The 12,391-nt window shown below is 40.2% G+C and overlaps 1 protein-coding gene across 2 annotated transcripts; it reads left to right on the top strand.

Annotated features, from left to right (window-relative positions):
• The first annotated feature begins 798 nt into the window (after positions 1 to 798).
• On the top strand, positions 799 to 10,852 carry RAD51 (RAD51 recombinase). Of its 2 annotated transcripts, XM_009704259.1 has the most exons (9): positions 799 to 888; positions 1,393 to 1,530; positions 2,685 to 2,802; positions 3,362 to 3,453; positions 4,346 to 4,440; positions 8,653 to 8,766; positions 9,605 to 9,734; positions 9,993 to 10,114; positions 10,426 to 10,852. In XM_009704259.1, exons 1-9 carry the CDS (start codon positions 802 to 804, stop codon positions 10,547 to 10,549), a joined length of 1,020 nt encoding a protein of 339 aa, XP_009702561.1. In that variant the 5' UTR covers positions 799 to 801; the 3' UTR covers positions 10,550 to 10,852. The 2 variants fall into 2 exon arrangements, with proteins under 2 accessions (XP_009702561.1, XP_009702635.1); XM_009704333.1 differs by lacking the exon at positions 9,993 to 10,114 and having other exon boundaries at positions 802 to 888; positions 10,426 to 10,452.
• Positions 10,853 to 12,391: the final 1,539 nt, after the last annotated feature.

The following is a 12,391-nucleotide window of genomic DNA, read 5'->3' as shown; positions in this document are numbered from 1 at the left end:
GTGCAGGGCGCTGGGCTGAGCAGCCGTGCTGCGGCACCGGCGTCCGCACCTGTGTGCCCGCTGTGGGCCCCCTTCGCTCCCGGTGGACAGCTGGTGTCCGGGAGGTGCCGTCAGTGATTTACTCCCGCACCTGGCCCCGGCCCGGCCCCGGGGGGAGGTCACCCGCGGAGTGTGACTCCCAGAGCGGGTACGTTTCCTCACCGCCTGCCCTTTCCCCTGGCTGCTCGTGCCTCCCATCCTGCTCCTCTGCTTGGTACTCGGAAGGTGGTGCGGTGCACTGCAGTGTTAGCGGGGTCCGGAGGCAGAATCTAGAGCCCCTTTCAGACTTTTACAAGGTGCTCGCGTGTGTAGTTGTCAGGGGGGCAGTCCCTTAGGCACCACCAAGCTGGAACATCCAGTGCCCGTGTCGGGTAATGTGTCTTCTAGTGTAACCGCGTAACTGCTTCCTAAAATGAGATACTGCTAATAGCAAATTAATTCTGTTATATTGTACTCCTAAGTACCATGGAGCTCTATTAAGCCTCTTATTATTCCTTACCAGGTAACACGAGAGTTGTTTGGGGTTTTTTGTTTTTAATGTTTAATACTACATAGGAAAGCACACAAAAGATATTTCTTACAGCACTTGCATGCCACTAGCTGAGAGATACAGCAGGGGAGAAAACCACTGCATACTACTTTGGTTGATCTGTTAGTATATTTTGAAACACTTTGCACCGTGTATCTTGTTTGAATGGTGTATGTTGCTTCACAGAGTTATTTGGTTTTGTTCTAGTGGGGCTGTACTGAATACTTGGTGCCATGGCTATGCAGATGCAGTTCGAAGCAAATGCAGATACGTCAGCAGAGGAAGAGAGCTTTGGACCACAGCTCATATCTAGGTTAGAGGTAGGTGTGGAGTTAGCTCTAGAGTAAGTTTTCAAGAAATCTGGTGGTCTTTTTCCTTAAATGCAAGTTGTCTCTGAAAACTGTGTTGCCAGATTCTTACTTGTGTTTTGTTAAAAAAAAAAAAACAAAAAAAAAACAACCAAACAACCAAAAACCACAATACGTTAACAATTATATTTGATATTACATTGCCTTGCTGTGTACCCTTTCCTAGCATGTACTAGTCACCTTCAGCATCTATTAAAGCAAATAGAGAATTATATCTTCTGCCTGTTCTATGCCATCTATATAGTTAATAGCTTGTACAAACATTGCACTGGTTAAAGGATATTAATTTTTATGGTTCTTTGTGTATAAGCAAACAGGCTGGTAACATTCAGTATGCTGGCTTGTAATAAGAGAGTTTGATCCAAATCTGCAGAAGCCAGTTGAAGGTATTCAGTGGAAGTGAGATTAAGGTATTTGTATCTTAGTGTGTCCTTTTTTTTCTCCCCTCCCATTCAGCAATGTGGTATAAATGCAAACGATGTGAAGAAATTAGAAGAAGCTGGATTTCACACAGTTGAGGCTGTTGCTTATGCACCAAAGAAGGAGCTACTAAATATTAAAGGAATCAGTGAAGCCAAAGCTGACAAAATCTTGGTGAGGATGTTATAGAAAAGCTTTAACCCAAGATATTCAAGAAGTTTTATTTCTACTGGCTTATAGCGTTCTGGTGATTTTGGAAGGTCTCCGTTAATGGCATACTGCGAATGGCAGTAAAGATGATTAGAGGTACGACATGACTTTTGATGAGAAGAGACAAAAAACACTAGGACAGCTTCAAGAAGTGAAGAGGGAGGGACTATTAGATCTATAAAAGTCATGGAAGGTATGGATAATATGGCCGAAATTACTATTATTTCTAACTCAGTATTTCTCATGATAGGAAGGCTTATGATAAGCCTAAAGCAAAGAAAGTGCTTTTTCATATAGGTTGTAATCAAGTTATGGAACATCCTGTCCCAAGACACAGTGGCCATCTGTAGCATAAATTGGTTTAAAAAAAGGCTAAGTGCAATGTTTGTGGGGTAATGTTTAGATCGAGAAGGTCGCTAACTGAACCCAGAGGAACTACTAAATCAAGGGGCAGTCCCTTCTTCCGTGGTTTGTTACGGTCTCTCCCTAAGCATCTACTGCTGGCAGTTGTCGAAGCAGAGGATACTGCGTTGTAATAACTGGCCTGACCCAGTACAGCTGTCCTGTTCTGTTCTTCTTAAGCAAGTTAATTGTGTACCTCAGACAGGTATTCACCGTGAGGCCTGGGGTTTACTTCTGGGGACTGGGAGTGAAGCCCGAGTTGTAATCTCGCAGCATCTTCTAGTTCAGAATGTGGAGTTTCTGCCAAACTAGTTCTCATTTATCGAAATCTGACCTAGCACAATGTTTAACTCCGGTACTTTTCTTACTTCGCATATTTATTCACTGTTAGGAAGACAACTTTCCTAATAGGCCGTATGCTCATCCTAAGTATTTCAAGTTTGACAGGGACAGAACTGAACTGAAAGGGTGGGGGATGAGACAGGGAAGATTTCTATAAAATACACAAAGTGGTTGTTGAAGCCTTTTTTTTGAGCAGACTTTCAGTTCTGTTCAGAGATACCAACTAATATATGGTCTATAAAATAAAATGTATGCATCAAATTATATAGGTGCTGCTCCATTTCACAAAATAGAAAATTACAATATTAATTACTAGAGGGGGGTAAATGAATGAGATGAACTCTCCTTGCACTGCTTAGTTTGGTTTTCTTCAGGCTGAAGCAGCTAAACTGGTTCCGATGGGTTTCACCACAGCAACAGAATTCCACCAGCGAAGGTCAGAGATCATCCAGATCACCACTGGGTCCAAAGAACTTGATAAACTTCTTCAAGGTAATAATTTTATTTCTCTTTACTGATTAGCCTTAGTTACCTGCTTTTTTTTTTTTTCTTTTCCTATGAACACGATCCTTGCACAAAAACACATAAGACACACAAGCTCTGGTTGAATGAAAAATCTCCTAGAGTACTACTATCCTGTATCACAATAGATTTTCTTTAAAAAGACGCAGAAATAGCTTTAAAACCTTCTAGTCATGATGCAGTACCCAGAACTGTTCGTTTTGGATGTTTCTAGTTTTTTCTAGTTTATGACCTACTTCAAGAAGAAAACCCCAGGTATCATCTTCTCCCCGTTCCTCCTTGTAATCAAAGAATCAAACCAAGTTGTTTCAGCTTTTCAGCATCTTCAAAAATACACTTACCTAAACTTCTTATCGGTAACATGAACAAATCTCGGTATGAAAACCAGTTTTTCCAATTAGCGTTTTGAAACTTTTAACCAAAGTAAGTGTTTAACTGAGTCTTTGTAAATGTAATACTTTATACGTGGTCTTTGTTTGAAGTATGTTACCTTCTTTAAATTTTTTTTTTTTAATTCTTTTCCCTTTAGGAGGAATAGAAACAGGGTCCATAACAGAGTTATTCGGGGAGTTTCGTACTGGAAAAACACAGTTGTGTCATACCCTGGCAGTAACCTGTCAAGTGAGTAGTGCACTTTATTAAAATAAGGTATTCAGACAACACAGCTTTTGGATACTGGCTAATTTGTGCACCTTTCTCAACCAAACAAATGTGGTGCATATAAACAGCTGTGAAGAACGTATCTGCAGCGCCCTTGGCTGTACTTGCAGCTTTCTAGGATCTTTTGTTTCATGCTGAATTTGCCTACTAGGATTACTTTAGCAGCAATGAAGTTTGTGATGTTTTTTGCCTGTGTTTAACATGTTCTGTACCTTTTTTTTGCGCTCTTTTTCTCCTAAGTATTCTGACAACAAAATTTGACACGTTAGCCTTGTAGCATAATTCTAGGTCTTAAATGCAGAGAAGCGTTTGAACTCTCTTCAGGTGCTCTAGACTGCAGAGAACCTTTCTTATCACCAAGAGTGTTGAAAAGAGAGAAGAAACTGTGCTGGATTCAACAAGTTTCTTTGACTAGCTGCTTTGTTTTTCCTAACATCCTAAGCTTACTTCATTTCACTTTTGTAAATGCCTTCAGCTGGCTCTTGCTATCAAACAGTAGATGAGTTTGGAGTAACCTTTTTTCTAATGTTAGTTTAAGCAAATAATAGTGTTTATTACTTTCTAGAGGTTGATATTTCATAAAATAATAGAGGCTTTGGGCTGAATTTCATCATTTAGCTAAGGCCCTTATGTACCTAAACTTACCAGCTCAAAGTTAAGCACCTGTTCTCTTATGCGGGTATCAGAGATTGAAAACAGGAATCTTTCTTCTCACTTTTCCCAGATAAATGTGACTTTAATCACAATAGCTCGGTATGTTATTTATTGTATGGTATCTCTTGAGGGCATGAGGCAATAACTGGATTATTTGTTGATACTTTATTTCATGTTCGTTCATTTGCTTTTCCTTTAGCTTCCCATTGACCGAGGTGGTGGTGAAGGAAAAGCAATGTATATTGACACAGAAGGGACCTTCCGTCCAGAACGTCTTCTTGCTGTGGCTGAAAGGTCTGTACTTATGGCCAGAAGTAAACTGGCATTAGTTGAAGAAAGGAATACATTTACTTACGGGACAACTTAGTTAATAAAATCACTGTGTAAATCAGCCTGTCTCCTTAAATTCATGGGGCTGTTGCAGTAAGAACTTTCCCTAAAAAAAACCAACCAAACAAAAATCTTTCTGTATTCTAGTTGTCAGTCCACCTACATGCATGGTAGACTGCTTCATTAGCTATATTTTATAGACAAAGTATGGTATGACAGCAGCTAACATCATTGTCCCTGGAATATGATGTCTTCACTTCTTACTAGTGTCTCTTTCAGACAGTTTTACTGTTAGTGAAATACATTCAAAGACTTTTTAAAAATTCTACTAATAGCATTACCTGGAAACAAAGATTCTCTTGAAAAGAGCTTATTGCAACAGCAGCTGGAAAATTTTTGTTACGAAATATGAGAGCATCCACTGACCAGTTGAAAAGCTTTTTTTTCGTCTCCTGCCTCTGTCTCAGAATGTTCTGATGTGTTTTTTCATACCAGTTGGAAAGCAAAACGTAATCACCCAAATAAAAATTCTGCTATCTACACAGAGATTCTGGTTAGACTTAAAAGCCTGAAGTACTGGTTCTGTCCATTAGAAAAAGGAGCTAATTCTGGTCTTGTGATTCTTTAGACTTTCTCAAAATGAAAACTGTTTCTATGGTGCTTAATTCTCCCTGATTGTTGCTTCAATTAAATATCAAGGTATATAAGCAACTTCAGTGAACTTGGCTTGAAGTGTTTACCTTGCAGTGCTTATCAATTGCTGAAATTGTGTCAGCTTGAACAGAAAAGCAGCCCAACGCTTTGGGAAGGGATGTGAAGCATGTCATACCTGACTGAAGTAGGAGAGGAATTTTAAGGATGCAGAATGCAATTACTCAGACTGAAATTTGGGCCTAAGCTTCAGATAGACAATTTCAGTTATGTGGTAGTTTTAAAAAATATTTCCACCTAGATACTGATTAGAATTTTCATGTCAGTAAGCTGTGCGGTTTCTTCTGGAAGTAATAAAATGACAAACATTGATTGTTTCTAAGCTGCAAGCCAAAATCGTGCAGCAAGACTGGGCTGATTTGAATACAGAGGCTCAGATATTCTGCAAAGATAAATTCAGTTGACCTGTTTTCTACTACACTTTTGCTAGTCTGATTTAGGTTCATATTTTTTCAGACTGTGAATGTAGCATTTTTTTAAAAGTATTTTAAAAACTTTTGTACAAATTTCCTAGCTTAAAAAACAACCGTCCTCCTTTTTTTTTACCATGCATTTACAGAAGGAAGACTTAGTTTCCAAGTGACTGTGTTTCCTTCAAGCAGCCTTCAAGGGTACTTCAAGGCCTGGCCTATCGTTATAGATGTCTCCTCTGAAGTTTCTTTGGTTTTACCCTTCATCATTCCTCAGCAGATTTTTTTGTTCATGAAGTCATTTTTATTTTTTTTTTCCCCAAGACGCCATGTGCCCTGTTAGGCAAAGCTGCCTGCCTTATGCTTTAGGTTAATTTCACAGTATGTCTGCTTTGTAGTATCATGCTGCAGAGCTGACAGTCTGTATGGGGCAGAAACTTAGGTTTTAATTTGGTTTAATGAGGCTCGATTCTGTGCCACTGCAGGCAGTCTTGCTACTCCTTTTGCCCCACGGTGTTGGCCTTGGTGACTGTTAGGCTGTAGGCTGAAGCAGAGCAATTGCTGATGTGGTTCACTGCAGGGCAGCATAAATTGCTGGTGCTGGAGCAAAGGAGAGGACAAGATGAGCAGCTGGAAGCAGAGAGAATGAAAGGGTGGGATCACTGCTTTTTAGTAGCACCACAGTTTTATGAGGTAAGGCCAGTATTTATGGGCCTTTCCATGACTAGGTAGGTAGAAAAATCAAGTAAGATTTAATACCAATCCAATGTGATGTGCTAGCCCACAAGAGATGCTTCCTTTTCTTTATAGAGCGAGATGATCTAATCGCCATACCATTATAAATGAATGAAGTAAGGTCAAGTTATTGAAAAATAGTAACCTGAAGATTTGTGTCAGTACTGAATTTGGATGGTTTGTTACTGAAACACCAAAAAAAAAAAAAAAAAAGGAAGACATTTTACACAGGTCCTAGAGGTTAGTTTGACAGATGTTCACTTTGCAAACATCTGATATTACTATTCCTCTCCTCTTTCTCTGCTGCTGCTCTCTCCCCACAGCTATTGTGTAATTTTCCCTCTGCAGGAAGTAGTTTCCCTCACTTTTTTGCTACTGGAAGGGAATGTGCACTCCCATATCAGCTGGGGACAGTACCAGCTAAATCCTGTTAACTCTCCTTGAAGACATTTTGATCCAACCCTGCTGGCTCTTCCCACAGCAAGTAAAGCAGTACTCCCATGTTCCCTGTCACCAGTGGATATTTGGCAACAAACACCACTTGGGCACTGATGGGAAAGTGAAATGATGTTTGCAGCAGTTGTAGGTACATCCGTAAGAGGGTATCTGTGCCTACAGAGAGTACTTCTTCCATCCCTCAGTCTTTTTCTTCAGCTGACCTCGGATGGAGGCTAACCATCTTTCAACTAGTTTCTTTCTGTAGTCTGTTGATTTGCCAAGTAGTTGACTAGTACCCTTGACTTTAATCTCCAATATGTAATAATTCAGTGTGGTCTCGCTTCAAAATGCTAGTCACGGTTGGCGATTATTCACCTTCAAACATAAGGTGCCTGTAGCCTAGCAAGGTTGGATTATTTGATTTATTGATAGCTATCATGTGCAGGTAACAAAATTAATTGACGGCTATGATTCTAAAAGTGTACTGTTCAAAGCTATGCTTAGCCTAGAAGTCTAACTTCTACAGGAATTAGGGAGGGAGACATTAGGTGTCCAGCTGTGAAAAGCAGAATATTGAAATCATAAAGATACTTAACTTAATTCACATTCTTAATTTGATGTATTTTGATATGGCTTGGATCTTTCATACTATTCATTGATCCTAATGTCATTAGAGTGTAAAACTGTATTGTTGGAAGTTGTGGTCTCTCACTGGAGAATCCACTTTGATCTGGCTCTTCAGCTAGAATCTAAAAAAATAAATTCTTTGCACTGTTCTCCCAGGATGTCTTATCAACTGAACGTGCACTTAGGTCCATCGATGTGTGCTTCTGCATTCAGTGTACCACTGATATATGCGCTCCATTTCATTTGCTTCACGTCGACATTTTAAGTATGCCTGTACACTCATGCGTGCAGAATGGGGAACAAATGGGAAGAGTTAGACATTTGTGAGCGGTTCCAGGGCTAAAAGCTCATTGTGATCATGGAGAAGCAGTGACCGGGAGATGGTGGAGTTCAGAATCCTGAGAGAGGTGCAAGGCATTAAGCAGGATTGAGGTACTAGACTTCAGGAGAGGTGACCTGGGAGCAATATAGAGGCACTGTTGGAGCATGCAGAAATGGGGTTAGGAAGGCCAAAATCTGTCTGGAGTTGAATGCGGTGAGGTGTGTACAAGGTAGCAAGAAAAGGTTTTAGTGTACAGTGTGGCCAGACGTTAGAATAGGTTGCCCAGAGAGGTTGTGGAGACTCTGTCTTTGAAGATGTTCAAAACCTGACCTGACACAGTTCTGAGCAACCTGCTGCAGCTGATCCTGCTTTGAGCGGGGAGGGGAATTGCACTAGTTGGTCCACAGAGATCCTTTCTGATTTCAAAGAGTCTGAAATTCTGTGAAATATGCTGTAGTGTGAAATGAAAAATGAGAACAAATTATGTATGTTCTCTCTCATCGGAAAGAGTATTACTACATTGCAGATCCAAGGAGGATAATCCACTGGTTCTCTGGATTCTAAAGGATTTCTCAAAGTGCCGTGGAAGGCTGTTTACGCTGTTTTTTATTGGCAATATACTGCTTTCAGAATATTCTGTTCCAGAATGGTAGCTTTCCTTGCCTGTGGTTTTATTTTGAGGAAAATATCTGGGGTTCTACTTTAGTATTGTTTCTAGGCAGGAAAATATTGTTTAAAAATGGTTCCTAATCATTCTGTTCTCTTTTCATCACTGAGTTGTGTTGCGTTTTTTGCTGTCTGTTTTTATCTCTAAGACTCTCCCAGGAATGTGAATTTTTATTCCAGTCTTTAGGTAAACCTGCTAGATAACTCCTATTGATGAAGTTGTTACTTAATGATTTTTTTTTTTTTTTCCCCCACTGATTTCTCCAGGTATGGTTTGTCTGGCAGTGATGTCCTAGATAACGTGGCGTATGCTCGAGGTTTTAACACAGATCATCAGACCCAGCTCCTTTATCAGGCATCCGCTATGATGGCTGAATCACGGTAATAATACTGATTAGATGGAGTGATTTTTGTGCCATGACATAATCATATTATAAAGCTACCTGTAGATGATGAACAAGTGCAAAAGAAGTATAGATTACATAATTGTGAAATGTCAAAGTAATTGTTTACTTCAAAAGTTAACTTGTTTGAAATATACTTGCTTTCTTCAGTGCTTAGCTCTGTTAGATCAGGTTTTGTTATTCTCAAATTGGATTATGCTTTGGCATATCCAGACGATAAGCTTGGTGTGTCAGCAGTCAGCTGTCAGTTCATACCTCTTGCTGTTGAGATGTTGGATGACTGTCACTGACTTGAACTGTGACAACTGACGTTACTTCACAAAGAACGAGTGGCAGCCTGAGGAGCAATTTTAAAGATCAGTTTATAATTGTTTTCAGAAATAGAGTGTTCATTTAGAGCATGCCACACACTGAAGAAACCTGTGCAGACAGCTTTACTTTGAAACAGATTTACAGGCCACTTTAGAGGGAAGGAGATGGTGGTGTGAGCTGTATAAGGACTTGTCCACAGAATGTCTGTGGTGTCAAAACATTGAATTCTGGGCTAGTTTATAAGAGTACCATAAATCTAAGTTTTTAATCATGCAGCAGCAACTTTCTTTGGGTTTACTGGGTTTTATTGTATAGTTAGTAAGCAGAACATTACAGATCAAGTCAGTGTTGTTAAAAATAATGATTCTCAACTGACAGGTTGAGAGGACCTTACATCCACATCTGTATACAGCCTTACAATTTGCTGGGCACTGTCACACTCCGGCAGAGGCATTATCCGTGCCTGGAAACGTTTGTGAGAACCCTGCACTTCTCTTCTCCAGGTATGCGCTGCTGATAGTGGACAGTGCCACAGCGCTTTATCGGACAGATTACTCGGGGAGAGGTGAGCTGTCAGCTAGACAGATGCATCTGGCCAGATTTCTGCGTATGCTGCTTCGACTTGCAGATGAGGTAAACTATGAACTTTGCTTTAGTCTCTAAAGGACTGGTGATCAGTTTTCTTTCTCTTGGAAAGCTTAGCAATTTTGTACAAATGGCTTTCTGCCCCCTCAGTCTCTGTTTCCATTTTGTTTTGAGATGCATGATAGAGTGGTTATGGACAGCAGAGGGGGCAGAGAAAGGCATGCATGTGTCTGTCTTTTTTTTTTTTTCTTTTTCCTTTGTTCAGATTGTGGAAAATAAATTGATTTGTTGCTTTTCTCCGTATAGTTTGGTGTGGCAGTTGTGATCACTAACCAAGTGGTAGCACAAGTAGATGGAGCAGCCATGTTTGCTGCAGATCCCAAAAAACCTATTGGAGGAAATATCATTGCACATGCTTCCACCACAAGGTGAGAGAACAGATTACCATCCCATTAGCCGTGTTTTGGAAGATTTTGTGAAACTAGCTGAGTACTTTCAAATTCTGGGTTTCTACATAGTCTGTCAATGGCAAGTCCAGCCTGCTGCTCAACAAATGAGTGCCATTCTGAGCATTCACTAATCTGCAGCAAAATCAACACAACATTTTCAGAAGTTCTTACAGCTCCGCAGTGTGCTGTATTCATGTACTAGCATAATGTACATGTACTAACAGTGTTTTAATGATTTACTGAAAATAGGCTATACGCCCTTACCTGTTCTGTTTCCTTCTCCCTATTAGACTGTATCTGCGAAAAGGCCGAGGTGAAACCAGAATATGTAAAATTTACGACTCTCCTTGCCTTCCTGAGGCTGAAGCAATGTTTGCTATTAATGCTGATGGAGTGGGAGATGCTAAAGACTGAAGACCCCATTTCATTTCCCATGTAACCCAAGACCAGGTGTCCGTAAGGCTCCTCTCTTTGTGGCACCTTACAGATGCTTTCCCAAGGCAGCTGCTATTCAAACACTGGCAGAGGAATCGCTTGTATTTCAGCCTAGAAGTCCATCAGGTGAATACACTTTGAGACACACCTGGAGGTGTTGCTTGGAAGAGACCTACCCTCTTAGGCTTTAGTTGCACGTTCGATTAATGTGGTTTCTTGAGAACATTTTCCAAGGACCATAGCCTTTGTATTTTCCTCACAGCTGTTGCTCCAGCTGGATTCTACCGGTGGACATAGCGCAGTAATCTAAGACTATGTGACCATAGTTCATAACTTGGTGAATTTGAAGTAGCATTGATGGGTTTGTCAAATAAGAAAAGTAGTGACTTAAATACTTAATGGATTGCTTTAATTATAAAATAAAGCAGAATGGTATTCCACAATAAGAATTTGAGGATATTGCTGGGATTGATGGTGATTGCAATGCATATTCTTTATGTTAATTTTGTTTTGCATGCTGCAACATGCTAGCTTTTGGGAACTGTTAATTTAAATTTCAATTACTTTTTTGTATTTCATTAATTCTCTGTGGAAACCTGCTTTTAATAAAAAGGGCTGTGAAAATATTGACAACATTACAGGTTTCTGGGATTCAGCGAGGCATTAATTCAGACCGAGGCATTTTTTGTCTGCAGGTAGGAAGGAGATGCAGAAATCTTCAATGAGTGTCAGTTTGGATTTTTTTTTTTTCCCTCCTAACGCACTAACAAAATGCATCATCTCCTTCGTGACTTGAGATGTGCGGTGCAACTGCGCTCTAAGTGCCCTGTAGGTGTCTTTTAAGAGTTTTTGAGGTTAAAAAGGTTCTTTTACATTATGCAATATTTTTATATAAGCTGTGCTATTGTGAACTACTCTAAACTTGATTAAAGAGAATGGTATCATAGTGGTCATTGGCAGCAAAAATTATTTTCCTTGTTCTTTTTCTCTGGGACAATTTTTCTGGGGCAAATAATGAAGAATACGTACAGTGAGATCCAACTGTCTCTTCCAGGCTAGCAGGCATAAGCTACGTTTCTTCAGGTACCTAAATACTTGTGCTATATTGATGACTAAATCTCATGAGATGGTAAGTTGTCTGCTGTCTCATTTACAGCTGAATGCTTTTGTACTTAAATTCTGCGTAGCCATGGAATGTCTGCTGTTTCTGTTCAGAAGATGTGCACAAAAGGCAATTGCTGTCACCGTGACCTGCAGCTGAGTTTCAAGAATCAAAACTCATAAAAATGTTAACTAGGGGATTACATTGGGGTTGAACTCATCACTAAGGAACTGAGATGTTCACGTGTTTTAGTGACAGAAGTTTAGCGCTTACTTGTTACTCATACTTGTCCTACGCTTAGGAGAAGCTGGTTCAACATGCTGTCTGATTACCATTGTCTGACGTCACCAATTACAAGACCCCGTTATTGTCCGAAGTACGCTGGATGTTAATCACGTTGGCTGAAACCTGGCATGACTGGGGTCTGCGATAACTGATACTTCTGGGAGGGTGGGGAAACCTGGCAAAGGTTTTCAGCTGTCCTCGGGACTGAGGCTGGGGTAAAAGGAAATGTTATGCCCTGTCAAAAAAAGTCCAGATGTCTGAAGTTCTGGGCTGTCTGGTTTTGAGAGTCCAGACCTAAAGTTTGGCCAAAGGTGGTCTCTGAAATGAAACGCCTTGTGCTGGCCCTGCAGAAATCTGCTTACAGGTAACCAAGGTTTTTTTTGTTTTTAAGCCCCACTTTGTGTCAGGTATATTAGGGATAAATGACACTTTGT

This window comes from Cariama cristata, unplaced genomic scaffold, assembly GCF_000690535.1.
Source record: "Cariama cristata isolate BGI_N322 unplaced genomic scaffold, ASM69053v1 scaffold10920, whole genome shotgun sequence".
NCBI lineage: Eukaryota > Metazoa > Chordata > Aves > Cariamiformes > Cariamidae > Cariama > Cariama cristata.
Note: the sequence above shows the minus strand (reverse complement) of the source record. Positions and strands in the feature narration are given on the sequence as shown.

Coding starts and splice junctions, on each gene's coding strand:
- RAD51 (XM_009704259.1), top strand. CDS start 802: ATGGCTATGCAGATGCAGTTCGAAGCAAATGCAGATACGTCAGCAGAG. Junction 2,803..3,361: donor ACTTGATAAACTTCTTCAAG/GTAATAATTTTA, acceptor TTTTCCCTTTAG/GAGGAATAGAAACAGGGTCC. Junction 8,767..9,604: donor GCTATGATGGCTGAATCACG/GTAATAATACTG, acceptor TCTCTTCTCCAG/GTATGCGCTGCTGATAGTGG.